Source organism: Gallus gallus, chromosome 13 (genome assembly GCF_016699485.2).
Source record: "Gallus gallus isolate bGalGal1 chromosome 13, bGalGal1.mat.broiler.GRCg7b, whole genome shotgun sequence".
Classification (NCBI taxonomy): Eukaryota; Metazoa; Chordata; class Aves; order Galliformes; family Phasianidae; genus Gallus; species Gallus gallus.
Window position 1 is genome coordinate 2,886,558 of NC_052544.1, and position 19,121 is coordinate 2,905,678.

Below are 19,121 nucleotides of genomic sequence, written 5' to 3' on the forward strand. Positions count from 1 at the left end.
AGTCTGTAGAAGAGGAGGCTCAGGGGAGACCTTATTGCTCTCTATAACTGCCTGAAGGGAGGTTGTAGTGAGCTGGGGGGTCAGCCTCTTCTCTCGTGTGTCTAGTGATAGGACTAGGGGGAATGGCTTCAAGCTGCGCCAGGGAAGATTCAGGCTGGACGTTAGGAAATACTGCTTCTCTGAAAGGGTGGTCAGGCACTGGAATGGGCTGCCCAGAGAGGTGGTGGAGTCACCGAGCCTGGTGGTGTTCAAAGAGCATTTGGATGTTGTGTTGAGGGACATGGTTTAGTGAGAACCATTGGTGAAGGGCGAATGGTTGGACTGGGTGATCCTGTGGGTCTTTTCCAACCTTAGCGATTCTATGATTCTATGATTCAATGATATCGGATGCAAAGCTGTGCCGCAAGCTGAGCCCCGCTGAGCCCAGAGCCACGTGGGGACAGCCCTGCGTACAGCTGCTCCTTCGTGCACCCGACATGCTCAGGCACGGCTCCTATGGATGACCGCCACTGCCCAACCACTGCAAAGCGCTGTCGGATGGCAGACAGCAACGTGGCCGAGCACGGCTCGCTAGCAGGAGGAAGGCACGAGGGAGTGCCAAGAGCCAGGAACCTGAGAGAGCCCGAGGAGCACATGTTTTATGGCCTATCGCTGAGGGCCCGGCCGTTTTCTAGAGAAAGATGATGACGCCTTCGAGAAAACCAAGTTTCTCCTTTTGATGATGGGCTGAACCTCAGCCAGCGCTGTGAAAGCACGCCATTTGTTAGAAGGTGACATTTTAAACTCGTTCCACCCAGGGAAATGGTTCAGGCTGGGAAGAGCAAGGTTTCAGCCTTGATTAACGACGTAAAGAAACACAGGCACGCCGCATGAAAGCAAGGAAAGAGAAGAAGCTGGAAGGCTTGCAGGACCGGGCCTCCCCTGCACAGCTCCACACCTGGCCCTTGCTGGCAGAGTCGCAGGGCAGCACCATCCTCTGCACCCCCCCCTACCTGCCCACTCTCACCAACCCAAAACCAGGTTGCTGGCTGCAGCCTATTCTAACTAACAGTCTGCAAGAGGGAGCCCACCCCTCTGGCATTCCCCCTTCTCCAACCCAGCCTGCACTGTGCCCACGTGGCAGTGCCAAGGGGACTGAGCCCGAGCCCTTCTTGCTATACCACCAGGACCGCAGCAGCCTCCTTTCCATAGCGCCAGGTCCTGCTGCCTCCATTAGCCAAAGCAAACCATCCTCCTGCACCTCAGCCACACAGGTATCTGCAGGGCACTGCTTCTCGCCACAGTAATTGTATTTCCAGAGAAGGAAATACAAGGCTAAGAGACCTTAACTCTTTCTATGATTTTTTTTCCCCAGTTGTGGTTTTTTTCTTCTCCTTCAAATTCAGAGCTGGTGTTATTTTACCACAGCCATCAATCAGGCAACAAGCAAGCAGGGCTTTTCTTTCTTCCTTTCTTTCTTTGTCTTTCTTTCTAATGCTTGTTATATCTCTCCTACATACTTCCTCCCTGCACAGAAATATCCCTTCAAAGCTTGATATTATTGAGCAGCTTTCAACCATGCCCAGCAGAGCCATGCATTCTCTGCATTTGTTTGGCCTTTGTTTCTAGGAATGAAATACCAGTGTCTTAACAGTGTGACTTCATTTCACTACTTCATTCCAATACTTGTTCTATTTCTATCCCACTGGGTCAAACTCACCTATTGTGAGACCTCACCGATTTCAATTACATCAGGGATTAATTTGTTCCATGGCGTTGAAGCTGTTAATACAATCCTTGCTGGCTCTAGATTAGAAAAGGCACGATCAAGACCTCCCTCGCAGGCAGTGTGCTTAACAGCGGTCTTGATCTTCATTTTGTTCCTCTTTTTCTTTCCCCCCCCCCCTCCTTTGTGCCCCTTTGCCCCTCTTTTCACAACCATCTCCTTCCTTTCTAAATTGTCCTTATCAGAACTGGGTGGTCCTTCTGACTTCCACTGTTACTGGCAGAAGGTTGCCTGCCAGCAACCGCTGCCCAGCGTGTGCAAGGGAACCGGGGGTCAGCAGCTACAGGTCTGGCCTGAACCCACCCAACACCTCACAGGCTCACAGCAGCCAGGCTGCTTTATGGAAGATGGGCACGAGAAGATCTCAGCAAGGGACATGAGCAGCAGATCTTCCTGCACCACCCTCCCCTTGGCATCTCATCTCCCCAAGGCGGCACGGGGGAGGACTGGTTTCAAAGGGGTCCCCCTGCACCCCCCTGGATCTGCAGGGGCTCGCTTCTGCAGCTCAGAGGGTTGGTCGCGACAGTTTAGATCCTGAAATACACATTTGCAGCTCCACTGCACGTTGCAGAATGGAGGCAGCTTTATTCTGGAGATGACATGATCACTGCAACCCAAACCAAGGTGCCAGCCGAAGCCTTCCCCAGCATCACGCTTTCACTGCCTGTAGGTTGCCCAGGATGCTTCCTATGGTGCTGATTAAACCCAGCCTGTGCCGTGTAACCTACAGAGAGAAGGTGGGATCAGCTCTGGAGGATGTGTTACAGTACAACAGGCTCCAAAACAGTGCTGATCTGCAAAAATCACTACTTGCACAAGCCTGATCTTTCCAAAATGCTCCCCTTTAGGGGTGAAGCCTCCTGCCTTAGCTCCTCCCTAGATGGTTTTGCTGGGGAACTCCTAAGCTCTTTACCAAAGTTACCTCTGATGCCTGCAAGATCAATGAGGGCAAAAGAAAACCCAAAGCAGTGACCCACCTTCCCACCATTCTTTCCAGAGGGTGCACTCTCTGCATGGGAGAAAGTTTTGGTATTTGTTCATACATTGCACACACTCCACTCCCAGTTCAGATCACCCACATCAGCTTTCAGAGGACATGGGACATCCCTGCAAGTGGGTCCCGTGGGCAAGATACAGCATGGATGTACCATCACTTCAGCAGGTGGGAGCTGCCAGCTGATGGGTGGCAATGTGCTTCAGGTGTAGCAGGGGCCATGCATGAGCCATGGGTCTGCGCTGCCACCACCACCCTTGCTGCTAGCATCGGGCCTCATTTTTCAGATGTAGCTTCATGCCTGTGTCCCCTATGCCACAAACAGAGCGGCCCTCCTCATGGCATAGGTATTGCCTTGAAGAAAATGGTACCAAGGCTTTGCCAAACAGCCCCTCTGACATCGCGGGTCCACAAAGCCAGCAGTGAGATCCGGGGAGCTTGCCATGCTCCAGCTGCCTTTGTTAACCAAAAAACGTTTCCTTTCAATATGGAGAAAACACTCCCGCTGAAACAAACTGCCCTGACATGCAGGAATTAAAACTATTCAGCGATCCAAACTGCTGCATGTAGCTGTCTATTAGCATTTCTGAGCAGCCGAAATGTGCGTTCAAAAAACAAAACCTGGAGAAGAACGTGCAAAGCCCCTGCAGCCCAAAACAAAGAGCAAACCTGATCTCCAACAAGGCAGCGGCACAGAAAGCCCTGTGTCCGAACACACGTTACCTGCACAATGAACCATGGAGGAAACAAGTTTTGAAGCAGCAAACAACAGCTCCCAAACTACTGGAAGCGCCTTTGCACAAAGCAGAGGGAGCTCTGTAAAGCGGAGAGACAACAGGCACAGGGCTGCCCCACACCAGGGTGCTGCCAGCCTCATGCCCAGCCAGAGGGGCTGCTGCACCCCATCTGCATGAGCTGTGGGGAGCCCAGCCTGGCAGGAGGCTGTGATGCAACCAGGGCAGTCCTCCCTGCAGGGAGCTCGAGGACAAAAGCTACGCACACACCACTAAAAATACTTACAAGTGGTCTGTTTGTCTCTTTGAATGTAGCCCAGCTACCAAAAGAAAAAACCAATCCAAATCTGAAACAGCCGGGAGCTTTTCTCTCCCTTCCTCCCTCCATCAGCAGGGACTTCCTCCTGGGGCGATGCTCCAGCCATGAACCTGTTTGGCCACAGCAACAGGGAAGAGAAGCAGCCTCAAGCCCACCGGCCTGAAATGGGTCAGATCAGCCTGGAAAGAGGCAGTCGTTCACCCCTAGGAGTTCCATAAAGCACAAACCCACGGGGTCCAAAGTGATGTCTGTGTCCCTTCTGCTCAACGCCAGCCCAGCTGGGACCTCCACAAAAACAGGAGCAAAAGCACAAGACATGGAAAATCCAAGAGATGCTCAGTGAAACACTGCTGTCAGAAGGAGACAGACGATCACTGGAGACCAATCTCCCCATAAAAGAAATAAACATTTGCAGTGGCAGCACCGCAGCGGTGACCTGGTGTTTACCCAGGTAGCTCCTTTCATCTCGGTCCCTTGACATCGTCCAAGGAACACACAGGTCCCTGCTCCCACTGCAGAAAAGCAACTCCCTCTAGGGTAAAGCGTGGCAACTGCCGAGCAGCACACACAAGTTTAGGACAGCCTTTTTTCCACTGAGTTTACAAAGGCAACGTAGAGGTGGGAGCTGCTGTCCAAGGAGATGGTTGTTAGCCACAGTCTCGTGTGAAACGTGGCTTCTCCAAATGCACACAGCTCCCATTTCTCTGCTGATTCAGCAGTGATACCTGGAAACCCTATCAAATTATCCTGTGCCACTTTTCTTCTATCGAGTTTCCTCTGGAAACCGTTTACTAAGCTCCAGCCGGTCCCACTCAGACTTATTCTGGCAAGATAATGCAGCAATCCTATACGGGAAAGATGCCAACTGGAAAGGGACATCTCAGGTGTCCCTGCTCCATCACTCCCTGATTCGGCAGCACCCACATGGCACTGGGATGTAAGGAGAGGGCTGTGACCAGGAACAGGAGGTTTAAGTTGTATAACAATTCCTGGAGGCCAATCGGGATTTTCTGGAATTGCGGGAGTCACCTCACTGGGAAGCTACTTAGTGTCTGTGCTGCTGAGAGCTCACTTCTGCCTCGTGCCCCCAGCTTTGATTTCTTCATGCCTGCTGTAAGGACTGGCTGTTAGAGATGCCAAATCCTTCCCGTAATTTGCATCCTTCCTTCCCTACACGTGAAGTTTCATTTTCCTGTCATTTGGGACCCACAGACGCATCCAACTGAGCATCTTCTTCGCTGCTGCTGTCTCCAGCACCACCCTGAATGGAGATGCTTGCAAGTTTAGGGCAAGGATCAAATCTGTTTTATGGAAACTACCCAAAAAATGCTGAAGACTGATAAATATGCAGTAGCCTTAATGCTTACATGTCTCCTGAATACCAGTTTGTCATCGTTAGTTACTGAGGGGGAGCAGTCCTGTCCCTCTGGGCTCATCTCCTTCAGTGACAGCACCCAATGGGACGCTCAGCTCAGGGCAGCCCCCCATCTCCTCATCCCAACCAGCACAGCCCAATCCTGAGGGCCCCAGCGCCAGGATTCTGGAACAAATCCTGGTTTATGAAGTCACGGCCATGGGGATGAGTATCCAGTTCAACTCACACACTTTGCCAACAAGTTTCCTATTTCTTTCCCCGAGTTACAGTGACCAACCAACCGCCTGCAGTGCTAAGGTCTGTCCTGCACAGTCCTCTGCTCGGGTACATGAGGAACTTCTGTATCTACAAAAATCTTGCAAGTTATTCCTGGAACAGGGCCTTCCCGAGATGATTTTGATCAGTAATTCACTGATTTGAAACATAAGATGCAAAATTTCCATCATCTTTGCATGGGAGATACTTTCCTTTGATCTTTCTTTAAGGCTTTGCAAGGCAAGCAGAGCAATTTCATGAACTGCACTCTCTGAGCCCCAGAAGCATCTCAGTGGGAACCTTGCTGATGCTGGAGATGGACAGAAGCAGTGTCCGTTTGGAAATGTGCTACTTCTTTTAAAGAAGTCTCTTCAAATCCACTTAACTTGGCAAGGCCTGGTTTTACTTAATGAGTTTAATTGATTTTTGCTAACAACCTCCTTCTCCGTTTAAGATAATTTCTCCAGGGTTGCTCCACCTGGAAGCACACAGCAGAACCTGCCAGCACTCTCCCAGAGGTGAAAGAAATGGCTTTAGGGCTCCAGCTTAGCACTGCCTGTCACACCAGCTCGGCACCCGCTAACAGAAGCACTGAGCACATACCCGGTGCTCCCAGTTCGCCTGTAGCACCCTGCTGCCACCACACCTCCTTTCTGCTGGAGCCTGGGGGGATGTCATGTCATCGCTGCCTGCTCCCTATTGCAAGCAGCAGGGCTGGCAGGTTGGCTCCAACCAATCGCCCCCGATGCAGACCCAAGCCTGCTATCTCAGGACAACAGGCTATGCGTGCGTTTCTGCTGAGTTATCAACCAACCCTGCTCTGCCTGCAAAACCCATCAGCCATAAAGAGAGCCATAAAAATCACCCAGCCTGGGCTGCTCAGCTCTCCTCCAGCACAGCCAGCACCGCGCGCCCGCCAACAGCCCAAAGTTTGCTTTCCCCAAAAGTTATTTCCAAGCCCTATTATCTCTCCTGCTTATACCACACTCCCTCTATTATCGAGAGATCTCCTGGTAATGTATAAGCCCAGAAACTCTCACGCTAACGGGGCAGTAAATCACATTCACATACTGTATCGCCTACTGTTGGAGGGCAGCGGCGTGGGAGCATCGGGCAGTGCGGCGCGGGAACGTCGCTAAAGCCCTAAATCCCGTGTCCAGGAGGGCTGTAAAGCATGTCTTAGGAACCTGAGGGGCTGCAAAGAGAAACTCCACTGAAAAAAAAGAATAGGCTTTGTCTTCCTATTTTTCATTGCCATGGTCCATAGCTAGTCAGAGCAGCCCTCAGAGCGGCATGTCTGGGTTCTGTCTGCTGAACCCAGTCCTTGGATGGGACGAGGCACTCATGGTAGGCACGTGCTCTCTGAGTCCTGCTCCTCCCAAGGCATACTGGGACGTCTCATTCAAAGCAGGGCAGTGCTGCTCTGAACGAGCCGGGCATTTGTTTTGTAAAGGTCTTGGGAGGATTCCAGGCTGCGTCTCACCTCGCTGTGTTTTCCCCATCCGACTCAAAACATGAGCGCACAAAAGAGGGTTTTCTTTTTAAAAAGCTCAACCAAAGGAGGAGGATGTTTTTGGCTATTTTCCCCAGGGAAAGAGGTTGCCCATCTAATAATCCCTAAATGGGCAGTGGGTTGTTGAGTTTTCATCCGCGCCTCCGAGCCTCATTCCCTCTGCCAGGTTGCTGGTTTTCTTTTCCACAGAGTTGCAAAACCCCTGAATAACAAGGTTTGTGCGTGGAAGTGCTGACACAAACCTTAACTACAGCATCCTGAACATGATACCAGAATAAGGACGCTCCCTGTGTGGCCCAGCCTATGGATAAATAAAGCATTTCAGCAGCCAGCGCCGACAGATCATAAACCTCCACAAGCATAAATACCAACAACAACCCAAAAAGATTAGAGGGCTTAGGGGTGAGCCAGGCTGGGATGATTTAGAGTTGGGGTGGAAGGGTCATTATTTCTGAAGAGGTGGGGGTAAGTGGGCCAAAGAAATCAATAAGCCATTGCTCTGCCTGGAAGGAAGGGCTGTGCTCATTGCGCAGCCAAGTGCGATGTCCCTCGGGCAGGCTCATGCTGCTCTCCGGGTCCGACTTACTCTAACAAACAGACATGGGCAATGCCAATCTCCATCCCCATTTGCAAAGCTTCAGAGCTGACCAGTTGCATCAGAGGTGGAAGCAGCCCCATGGCAGTGGAGGTGGCCCCATGAAGAGTCAGCCACAGGACTCCTGCTTGCTACAGCGAGGCCAAACATGGTGCTTTGCAGCCATGTTCCCAGACCCGTGGCTGCTAATCACAGATTTCAAAGACCACAAGCTATTCCCATCTTGCCTTTTTCCTCTCCTCATTCACCCAAAGTCTTGGATCTTCCCCCCCCCCCCCCCCATTTTCTTTGTAGTGAACTGAGCAATGATGAATGACTGTGGATTAAGAGCCTTTGCAGTAGGGAATGAATTTACCAGCATAACAAATACATGATATACCAATTAATACCTACTCACACCCAACAGACCAACGTACCTGTGAGCCACCTCGGGGACACAGCACAGCAGGATGCTCTGGGATCCCATGGATGTTAGCGATGCCAGAACCCCTGCAGAGTAATCCCAGCTCGCAGGCACACACACAGGTGCAAATGCTACGGATCTTCATTCCCAGAGACCCAGAGAACTGAGCCAATTCCTGGTGTGGGGGGAGAAGTACAGGAACCTGCTCCGATACCTCCCAGTGAGCCAGCCGCCTCCTCCACTGCCTTTGCAATGATACTGAAAGAAAATTCTCTCTCTATCACTTAATAAAATAGCTGGAAACCTGACCAGGTCATGTCAGGCTTACTGGAGTTAATGGGTTTCAATTTTAGTTGAGACCTTGAGAGTTCTCAAAATCAGTAATTTCATCTTCCCTCCAGAAATGAATTCCTCAATGGTTACACTGCAGAAATATTCCCAGAATGGACAATTCTGCTGTTAATGTACTAAAGCCCACATGAAAAAAGTATATATCAGATTATTGTTGAGCCTTATCAAAAGCACGGCATAAACCATGTGTTGAATTTAATCCAAACCAAACTGTCAATCTGCCTTTGGGATCAGATATAGCAAACATGTGAGCCTAGGGCCAGAAATGAAAGCACAGTTTGTTTTCTAATACAAGATTTGTACTGATCTGTATTAGCCACACTCCTGCAAGGAAATCTTGACACTGCAAATGCCAGACAAATAGGATTTCTTATCTTTCTGCTTTGTTGAGCAGGGGAAAAGTTTTGTTTGTTTCTAATTCATCTTTCATTGCAGGTTTCCTGTTTGCAAGGAACAATTCTCAACAGTTTCTGAAAATAAATCCTTTCTGAAACTTCTTAACTAGAGGGGGAAAAAAATCCAGAAGAGGCATTACAATCATTAGGCATCTCCCAAAGCATGGGCTTCCCCCTGCAAGGGAGCTGCGGGATGGGGCAGAGCCCCACGGGGACCGGCACACAGGCAATGCAGGGATGCCAGCAGCTGCCATGGTGCTGGGGATGCCCCCAGCCAATGCCACAGCCAGAGTGGATTTGCTTAGCAGACTTACTTAGGACCCGCTTCTGGACCTGGGCTTACCACACTGCTTTGTACACGCCGTCATGGTGTGAAGAAGTGCCCAGAAAGAAATGAGAAGTGCAGAAGTAAACTCCGCGTTCTTGTTTGCTAAATATTCAAACAGCAATTCAACTCCCATTATCTACTATCGCTATACAAACAGCACAGGAAAAAACTCCCCAGCCTCCCTGGCAGACCACTTCCATCTACTGCTTCCCCTGCACGTCCCAGGACACAGCAGCAGAGGCATTGCTGCGGGCACAGCCCACGCCTCCCATGCAGCCCCAGCCCTGCAGTGTCAATGCACAGATGCTCACACCCCATCCCACACCGCCTGTCAGGCAGCACAAAAATCCAACACTGAGTTTCCCATGGAATTCTAGGCAAAGTTTCCAAAAGAACCGACCATTCCCCAGGATAAAGGCATTGCGTGCATGCAGCACAGCACACTATTCCTATAAAAGGCCCCACAGCCAGGCCCGACGGTTCTCCTATTGATTGCTGGGGGCTGCTCGCTGCTCTGATCTCAGCTGGTCGGAAGTCTCAGCAATCGCTGTGAGGTCGCGACCACGGGGTCAGAAACCAGCACTGCATACATCATAATTTATTTCCCAGGCAATCGATACCCAACTCCGCTGCGCAAGGCTGCACTGCAGCGTCACATCCAGGGGCTGATGCAGCACTGGAACCCTAAGGCCTGGCAGCCTCAGGGGTCAACCCCAGCTTTCATTGTACAGCCGTAAATGAGGGCTGAAAGTCGGTGCACACCCGCTAGCTGCTGGTTGGTACTGTCGTGCAAGGGAGCAAAATTCTGCTTAAAGCTTGAAAGCAGCTTGGAGAAAGAAGTGTTAGTGTCTGTGGAGCACCGTGCCCGCTGCTGAGACAGCTGAGCAGGACAAGCCTGACGAGCAGCTTGATTATCACATTGGGTAGAGGTGGCCCAGCTCAGAAATGCATCATCTCGTTTGAGTGGAACCCACACACCCGCAGCACTCAGTCCACGGCGTGTGGGTGCTGGGCAAAGAGGGACAGACCAGCAACCATTTCTCCCTCATAAGCAGAGACCTCCTCTCCCTTCAAATGGATTAACAGCAATGGAGGAGCAGCACAAAGCCCTTCTGCCAACACTGTTGCTCTCCCCATTTCCTACTCTGTGCTCCCTGCATTTGGGGGAACGCACCCCGTACAGCACATGTGCACACCCTGGTATTCAGCAAGCTCCTGCGGTCTGGGGCTAATTCTGTTTTGCTGCAGAAGGGTGGCTCAGGGTATTCCAAAAGATACAGCAGCTTTTCAACAAGCTGTCCCTGCAAGCGGTGCCAAAGACAGCAATTTAGCAGGGAAGACAGGGGGCTGAGAAGGTGCAGAAGGAGAAACAGGAGCTGGGAGGAAGAAGCGGTGCTGGAAACACCTTGCGAGCCGCTATCAACTAATGGCTCAGGTATCGGTGCAGATGCGACCTGCAGCTCCCTGGGAGCTACACCAAATTCAGTGCTCACCGATCTCAATGTGCTGTGTTACAAAACATTACCAGGAGGCTGACAGGGTACATCACATCCCCTTTGCTCCCCTTCAGTGCCAGCCCTGGCTGCTTGCTGGACCCAGATCCTCCAAACCACACATTCAGCCAAAGCCAACGGACAGAGTGCTGCAGTTTCACCTGCTGCAGTTTGACCCTCTGTTTCCAAGCACGCCAGGGGATCTTTGGGCAAAACACTCTCCCATCAGCCCAGCCCAGCCCATGGGCTCAACAGCAGGGAAATCACAGCAGCACCAAGCACAGAGGAGCTATTCGCAGAGGATGCTGCTATCACACCTGAAAGAAACAGGCCAAGGCGTTAAGGCACAGCAATGCATTCCTTATGTCACCACATGACCCCTCGTCCAGGGGCTGCAGCAGAAGGAAGCAGGTACCCTCGTGGCAAAGCAACCACGTGCTGCAAGCAGGGTGATGCTGATGTTCACCGAGCAGCGCGGTGCTGCACCTGGGGAGGATGCGCTTCTGCTGCGCGTCTGAGCTTGAAACCCGGCGGCTGGTGGAGCACAACGGGAGGGAGCTGCCCAGGGGCGGCTGCTGCGAGCCGGCCCCGTGCTGTGGGAGGCCGAGGGGGGGGGGCACAGCCCGGCAGCCCCCGGCAGGGATCGGCACGTCCGCTCCCACCCACCGCAGACACCGGCGCGGCGAGGAGCTCTCACAAAAGAAAGTACGCAGACCATGACAGGCTAAGCCTCCTCCTTCCTCTCTCTGTTCTCCTTTCTTCTCTCTTCATGCTATGGCGAGGCCGCTGAATGCCAATAAGAAAATACTTTGGCAGACTCAGACGGTCTTTTCTATGTTTTTTTCTCACTTCCCCTCCAGCTACTTCGCTGGATGCTAATCCTCCATCGGCATTTCAGACACCAGCGAACAGGAGACACGCCAGGTAGGCAGGGCTGCACCATTCCTGCTTATGCCTGCTGCTACGGCCCAGAGGGACCTCGACACAAAAGCGCAGGGATGGGACAAAAAACAGCCAAGAAGAAAGATACGGGCACCAGGCTGAAGCCCCACGGTCCCCACAGCAGAGCAGGGAGATGCAGGGCACGGGGATGGTTCCACGCTGCCCTGTCCCTGGGGGCACAGAACCACACAGATGCCCGCAGAGGCTGCGTGCCAGGTGGTCCCCGGGGCTGGTGTCCACCCTCCCGAGTGCCTGTATTCCTTTTTAAAATCTCACAGTTCCCTGAACTTCTTTTTCACCTGCTCTTATCACAGCTGATATCCAAAGCGTCCGTATCTGGAAGGAATCAAAGCAAAAGCAGATAGCGCTGACAGGAGGAGGGGAGAGCACACAGCAGGGGCTTTCCCAGCTCCCGAGGAGAGGAAGAGACCCACAGCAATGCCCCGAAGATCCGGGGATTCGGGCTGTGGATCCAGAGGAGTGACTTTCAGCCCCAAAGGAGCCTTTCTCTCCAGGTCCACTTGCTCCGCTGGATCACAACTGCAGAAACAGCCAGCGCCCAGACTGGTGCTACGGCTTATGGCAACATAAACTAATCCGGGTGCTGCCCATGTGCAGGCATTGCTGCTGGACTCACACCAGCTCTGACAGAACCAGGAGGGCCTGGGCAGCGCCACCCTTTGCCCCTGTCACTCTTCTCTGCGCAAGCTGCTGCATGAGCACAGAACAAGGAGATTTTAAGCAGGCATCCCTCCAAATCCCAGCATCCTTCACCTCCATCCAGCCTTGTCCATGACAGCTGCAATACAGAAGGCAAAACTCAAATTAAATACAGCCATCACGGCGTGTCCAGATATCTTGGATGGGGAGCTCTGATCCCACAACTACTACATCCTGCTGTGTGCTCACCTCTGCCATGACCAAGCCCTTCCTTCTTCCCTGAAGCACCTTGCATATCTCTGAGCTCTGAAACTGCAACATGAGCTGCAACACATGGGTTTGCAGGTTAAGGCATCCGAGCAGCAGCTCTGCTTTGCTGCCCATTGCCACAGCAGAAAAGTCCTGGTACACCAAAGTTCACACACTTGTTTTTGCCTCTCTGGACAGGAATCTGTAAGGCAGAGACCTCTGCCTCTCCAAAGGCGATGCGGTGTGGCAGGATGGCGGGTGCTGAAGATGGCAGTGATGGCCCCGGTCCCAGCAGGGCTGAGACAGCCACCCTGAGCCTCATCTCTTCCAGCCTCAGGGCTGGGCCTGGACCACCCATCACAGCCCACAGGGCCTGGCCTCCTGAGCATGTGGAAACAGCATTTCTCTGTGTCCCAATTCACACGGCCCCAATAGTAAATGCCTGGAGCTGCACGGGAGCTTCAGAGAAACACAGTTACTATTGGCATGGTGCAGCCATCTCCCTCTTACACAACAACAGCAGATGTGAAAATAGCACGGTGCTGCTGCGTGCGCTGCTCTGACCTCCTGTTTGCTTCTGGATCAGATTCCCAAGCTGGATCCTAACGCACGAGAGGCATCAGAGCGAGGGACTAAGCCCTGCCAGGCGCTCTCCGTGAGCCACAGACTGACGTGCACCATGCTGAAGGGCACGGCGAGGGGCAGGAGAGCTGAACTGAAGAACACTGAGAGGCAGTGATAGCAGGAGAGACAGTACTGCAGCAGAGCGGCCCTAAAGGGAAACCTGCATGAACAGCTTAACCTCCCCAGTGTGCCCAAAGAGACCCCCTCTCCCTGCTGCCTGGGACTGCTTTTGGGGCACAGCAACCCCAGGCAGCAGAGGAGCTGCTGGGAAGCAGACAAGATGGGAATGTGGCCACAGGGATGGAGCAGGAGCCACAAAGGGATGCTCACAGCTGTACCAGGAGCTCGGCTCCGCACCACGCATCCCTCGTGGAACATGTCACCCAACAGTGGCACCCTGCAGGAGCCCGGCTCCTCCGCGAGCCCAAACCCACTGCCAAACCCTGCACCAGGGGATGCTGCACCGCGGAGGAGCGGCCACCCCATACCACTCCTCCTGCAGCAGAAGCACAAGCACAGGACCCCAGGGCACAGTGCAGGTGCATCACCTTCACACGCAGAGCCCCAGGGCCCCACATCCAACACCGCCAGCGGGACGGCGACAGCGGCAGGAGGCGAAAATCGGCCTTAGGATATAATCCATCCATCCTGAGAATATAATCCGCCCCTAAACCTCCCCAACGCTGCGCAGAGCCCTTTAAGCAAAACCAAACAACTTCCTTTAGCCTAAATAAATATTAAACCGAAGCGATGCATTAATTTACTCCGGTTCACCAAAGGCTAACTCCTACCCAAACTGATCATTATGAAAGAAATCCTATAATCCCTCGCTCCCATTCAGGCTCAAAACATGTAATCCCGTGAATAAATCCAGAAAGAAAGTGTAACAGAATGGGCAATAAAAACTTACGGCGCTCACATCTTTTCATCTGCCATTAACACTGCAAAGCCCCGTGTGGCCCTGTTGGACGGCCGAGCCCCGCGCACAGCGCATCCCGCACAGCGCATCCCACACCACGGGACCGAGAAAGCGTGCTCCTAATGGCACGACAGCACGGACTTGTTCTTTTCCTTTCCTTTTCTTTCTTTCTTTCTTTCTTTTTTTTTTTTTTTTTTAAACATTATTTTATTGCTTTGGAAGCCCGCGAGCTCCAACTGTATAAATGCCAATAACTTCCCAAGTTTTAAGGCTGCTGAAGTAAGAGATCAGATTTTAGCAAGTGCTTTCCAGGCAGCAGGCCAAACTTTTTCTGATTCACTAAAAGCACCGAAGGGAGGGGGAGAAGGGAGGGGGCCGGGGCTGATTAACTTCAGTTACCACACAATCACAGAAAAATGTCTCCTGCTGCAGCGGGTGCCATCGCAGCCGGGATTCCTCGGGTCCGGGAATAAAACAACAACAACAAAACGCACCGGAGAGCGGCGGCTGTGATTTACAGCTGCGGTCTGTGCGACGCAGGGGCTGTGCCGGTGGCTCGCCGGGGGAGTCGTGATTTTCAGAGGGATGAGGGGAAGAATAAGTGGATGCGTTCAGAGGAGGGGAGCAGAGGATGGGGCTGTTGGGTTGGGCCCGGCCGCAGGGACGCAGCCCCTCCTGAGGCGCTGCCAGCACCAGCCCTGGCCGCAGAGCACCGGCAGGTGCAGCAGGGCCAACGCAGGGCCGGGTGGCACTGGGCAGGCAGCGGGGCTGTGGCACCTGCTGTGCCCATCTGCACGGGGGTCCAGCAGACACGTCACCGAGGGTCCCGCAGACACAGCAACAGGGATCCCCTGGACACGGCACCGGGGGTCCCACAGACGTGGCAATGGAAGTCCCACAGACGTGGCACCGGGGGTCGCATGGACGTGGCACTGGAAGCCCCGACCCGCAGTGCCCCACCAGCAGCTGCCTTCTGCCCAGGCAGGATCAAAGGCAGCAGCAGACTTGGACGCCTTCCTCCAGAATAAAGAGGAGGGAGCGCGCAGCCTCCTCCTGGCTTGGGCACGCCGTGTTTTGCAAAGTATCGTTTTGGGGGAGTTAAGTCCCCTACGAAATAAAGAAAAAGAAGAAAAACCCAGGAGCAGGAGAGCGGCTGCCGCTCCAAGGCAAGTGCATCCCTCCCGGCACAGCGCTGCCTCCCGGACCCCGCGGGCACCGCGCGGCACTGCGGGCGGAGCAGCCGCACCGGGATCCGCGCAACCGGAGGGCGAAGCGCAGCGCGGAGGTGCGGGGCGCGCCGGGGTCAGCGCCGCCTTTGTTACTTTTTCTCTCTCTTTTTTTTTTTTTTTCCAACAACCAAAAGCGAAAGAGGACAGAAAAGGACAACGTACCTGTACCTGAAAGCACAGCAGCAGGAAATGTAAACATCTGGAGAGGAGAAAAAAAAAAAAAAAAGGCAACAAAAGATCAGATGATGCGGTGCAATGGTTACGGTCGCGTTTGTTTTTTTTTTTTTAACTATTTTTTTTTCGCTTTGTTTTTCTTTGCGATTATTTAAGCGGCGCAGATCGGCGCTGCGCGCACGAAGGGACTCCGCTCCCCGCTCCCACCTGGCTGCAGGCAAAAACGCAGCCGGAGCCTCCGAGATGAAAGTTTTCCAAATAGAACCAAGAAAAACAATAATAAAAATAGTAATTAAAAAGGAGGGGAAAAAAAAAAAAAAACAGAAGGCGAAAAATATATATATGCCATAATCCTTACAGGCAAGTGCAGGCGGAGAGCAGTGAATACATCGCTGGGCGAGGAGGGGAGCTCAGTGCTGCCCGTAGCGCCGTGCAGTCCCCCGGCGCCGCGCTGACATGGGCGCGCTCCGACCGCCGCGCTCCGTTCCGCGCCGCTCCGCGCCGCTCCGCGCCCCGGGAAGTTGTGGTCCCGCCCGCCGTGCCTGCGCCGAGTGACTCGCTTAGGCATCAGCTCTCCTCTCCCCCTGTCTCTCCTCCTCCTCCTCCTCTCCCTCTCTCTCTCCGCCTTTGGGGGGGATGAAGGTGCTTATTGTCAGTAACTTCCGATCATCAGCCCGTGCCCCCCCGCCGCCCCCCCGGCCGGCCCCGCGCCCGGCACTGCGCTCCGCGGCCGCGCAGCGGGAGGGGGCAGAGCGCGAGAAATGAGAAAAGAAAAGAAAAAAAAAAAAAAGAGAGAGAGAAAGAGAGAGAGACGCCGATAACCACGACAACGGCCCGGGGGGCAGCGGGGCCGCGCCCCCCGCCCGGCGGTGCGGGCAGCCCGGGGGGGGACGGCGGGTCCCGGCGCTTCTTACCTCGGGCGGGCGGAGCGCGGCGCGTCCCGGAGAGCCCCGGGCGGGCGGGCGGCAGCGTCGCCCCCGCGGCCCTCGGCGCGGCCCCCCCCGGGCCCGGCCTGCGGCCCCCGCCCCCGCCGCGCTCGCATCGCCCCCGCTCCCGGCCGGGTCCCGCCGCCGGCTTCGCCCCGCACGGCTCTCGCCCCGCGGCCGCGCTGCCTCCCGCTCCGCTCCGCTCCGCACGGCTCGCCTGCCCTCCAGCGGCCGCTCCGCCGCACCGCAGCCGGCACCGCGCGACGGGGCACGGCCCTCCTCGCCTTTCTGCGCTCTCATTCTATATAGAAATACGCTTCGGGTTGCTTTTTTTCCGGAATAAATGAAAAAAAATCACACGTTGGGAGCGCGCGGTGAGTGCCTGCCCGTCTCCGAGAGCTCGTTTCGAGCAGACAAAGCGCCGGGAACTGCAAACCTCCAGCACATTCCAACTCTCAGAAGAGAGCCTAACGTCAGTTAACACCTTATTAAGTGAGAACGTAACCGTAGCTCATAACCGCCAGCTTTCCAAATGCTCGAGTAACGGTGCACGTCAGTGCACACACCCATGGGGACACATCCATGGCGAAGATGCCTGCAGCATCCTCCCCCCCCTTCAGAGCGCATCGCCTGCAGACAGCACCGCACAGCGCTGTCCCACCTGTATACAGCTCAGAGGGAACATGACCGAGTTTGAGAGCAGTGATCCTACCAGATTAGCCAGGAAAATATTCCACGTATTCCCTGCTTGTTCATTAACAGCAGCTGGGCCTCAACGCATTGCTTTGCACCCCCGCAGGTATTTCTTTCCCGCTCTGACTCTACTGAAGGCTCAGGCATGGCCCACTAAGCTCAATGGGAAATGCAGAGCCTGGTACAGGGAACAGCTCGTGGGATGCAGCCCTGGAGCTGCTGGGGAGGCCCTGAGCCCCACGGGTTGGGAAGCGTAGCACAGCTGGGCTCTGCAGCAGAGGCTGAGCCCCCCATGTGTGAGCCCCAAAAGCACCACAGGGCTGTCGCTGAGCTGAGTGCTTGCAAAAGTGAAATTCGCTCCTTCCTCCTGGACCACAAAAACCCCAAACTGCTCACGTGAGGCACAACGCAGCTCCCCTCCCTGCCCTGCCTCTCTGAGGGTGAGCAGCCACACATGGGCAGAAGGGATTTATCGCAGCTCATGACCCAGTGGGAGGGGACGCAGAGAGGGGCCCCACCTTTGCTGCCAGCAGCTCCCCGCAGAGCTTCACAACCCTTGGGACCTGTCACCAGGTGGGCGAAGTGGCGATGCTGGAGCCTCACACCTCTGGGTGCCGAAGCCAAAGTGCCAGGGGGGCACAGAGAGAAGTGATCCCCAACCCACAGACCCCCTCCTGCACTGAGAGCTGCCAGGAGCACAGGGCTGGTGGTGGCAGGGAGCACGCGGCCGGGTTTCAATGCTGAAGATATTCCAGTTGAAATCAGAAACCGGGTGTTTACCTCAAGAAGATCCACGTTTTGTGCCTCAGGAATGTGACAAGGCCTCCTTCAGTCTTACCATCCCAACAGTTACCCAAAGAATAACGCAGAGCATCCCTGGCAAGCAGCCCTGCGGAGCACAGCTGAGCACAAAGAACAGAAAAGGCAGAAAAACCAAAACACCTCCTGGCTGTACAGTGCAAGGAATGTGTGCATTACTGGGTGTGCATATACACAGACATAAAGGGCAGCACCTTTCCCCCACTGAAGGCCTCTCCTCGATCCAGTGAGCACCTCAGCTCACTCTGGTGGTTCCATGCAGCTGAGCCGAGGTGCAGATTTGGGTGCAGCAGCTCTGGGCAGCTCTCATCACTTCTCCATGAAGCAGCACATTGGGTGGGCAGGTGTGTGCCCAGCGGTGTGTTTCCCATCAGCCCCCAGGGTTGCTGCCTTTCAGCCTCATATGCAAATCCCTAATTAAGAGAACATCCCGCAGGGCCTTGGGGCCTATTGAATCCATTGCTGCCCCCCAGCAGCCCCACCGAGCCCCCCAGCAGCCCCAGCCAGCTCAGAGGGCTACCGAGGTGCCCAGCACAACAGGTTTCCCTTCCGTGACCCGGTACGTCCTGCAGCCAGGGCCTTCCTCCTGCATGGAAGAGGAAAGCACAGGGTCATGCTGCAGAGATGCTGCACAGCTCAGCCCCACGGTGACCCCGTGCTGCTTTCACTGTCTGTTTCTCAGTCTCTTCCCTCGGGTCACATCCGTGAGCGATTCTCATTGAATTGAAAGTTTCACTTACAAGGGATTTCCACAATTCAAGCCCTCTGTAAAAGGCAAGACAACATTTAGAAGGGATACGATGCGTATCCCATCCATACCCAGCCCACATCCAAACCCCGACCTTATAGAGCACAAAGGGGACTTACAAACTTCTCCCAAGCAGATGAGCCAGGCAACGGGGGCACACAGTGCAAGCACTGCTGTTTGCCAGAAGAGCTCAGAACAACCCCAGCGTGTGCCCAGGAGGACAGGACCTGAGCCCAGCACTGTGATGCTCAGACACAGCCCCGCAGGAGGAACGGAGGGCACAGCTTCAGCTCGGAGCTAAAGCCCAGGGGCACAAAGCACACGGCCACACAGGAGCTTTGCACATGGATACAGACTTACAGGCCGCACTGTGCTTCCTAAGTGAAATGCATCCATGAGGACATGCTGGCAGCTGCATGGGAGCAGTGCTGGCCACCAGACCCCACCGAGGATGCTCATCCGGGGGCACTTGTGTGGCACTCAGCACTCACCTTCAGGACCATCACTCTGCCTTTGCCATCTGCTTTGATTTCAGCTGGAACGCTGTTTATGCAGGTGCCACAGCTTTGTGGGTTTTTTTCTTGCTTTTTAGCATCATCACCCAGCTTTCCATTTTAG

General features: G+C 54.2%; 1 protein-coding gene across 4 annotated transcripts in view; it reads right to left on the reverse strand.

Moving 5' to 3' along the window:
* Positions 1-15,940, reverse strand: part of FGF18 (fibroblast growth factor 18) — a 65,495-nt gene extending 49,555 nt beyond the window's left edge. For 2 of the 4 annotated variants that reach the window (NM_204714.2, NM_001398089.1), the window contains exons 1-2: positions 15,676-15,940; positions 15,306-15,342 (exon numbers count right to left, since the gene is read on the reverse strand). In NM_204714.2, the coding sequence (NP_990045.1) occupies positions 15,306-15,342; positions 15,676-15,707 (69 nt within the window). In that variant the 5' untranslated portion in view covers positions 15,708-15,940. Of the gene's footprint in view, positions 1-5,179; positions 5,332-15,305; positions 15,343-15,675 lie in introns of those variants that run through there. The other 2 variants (NM_001398087.1, NM_001398088.1) reach the window with 1 other exon arrangement.
* Between the last annotated feature and the right edge of the window lie 3,181 nt (positions 15,941-19,121).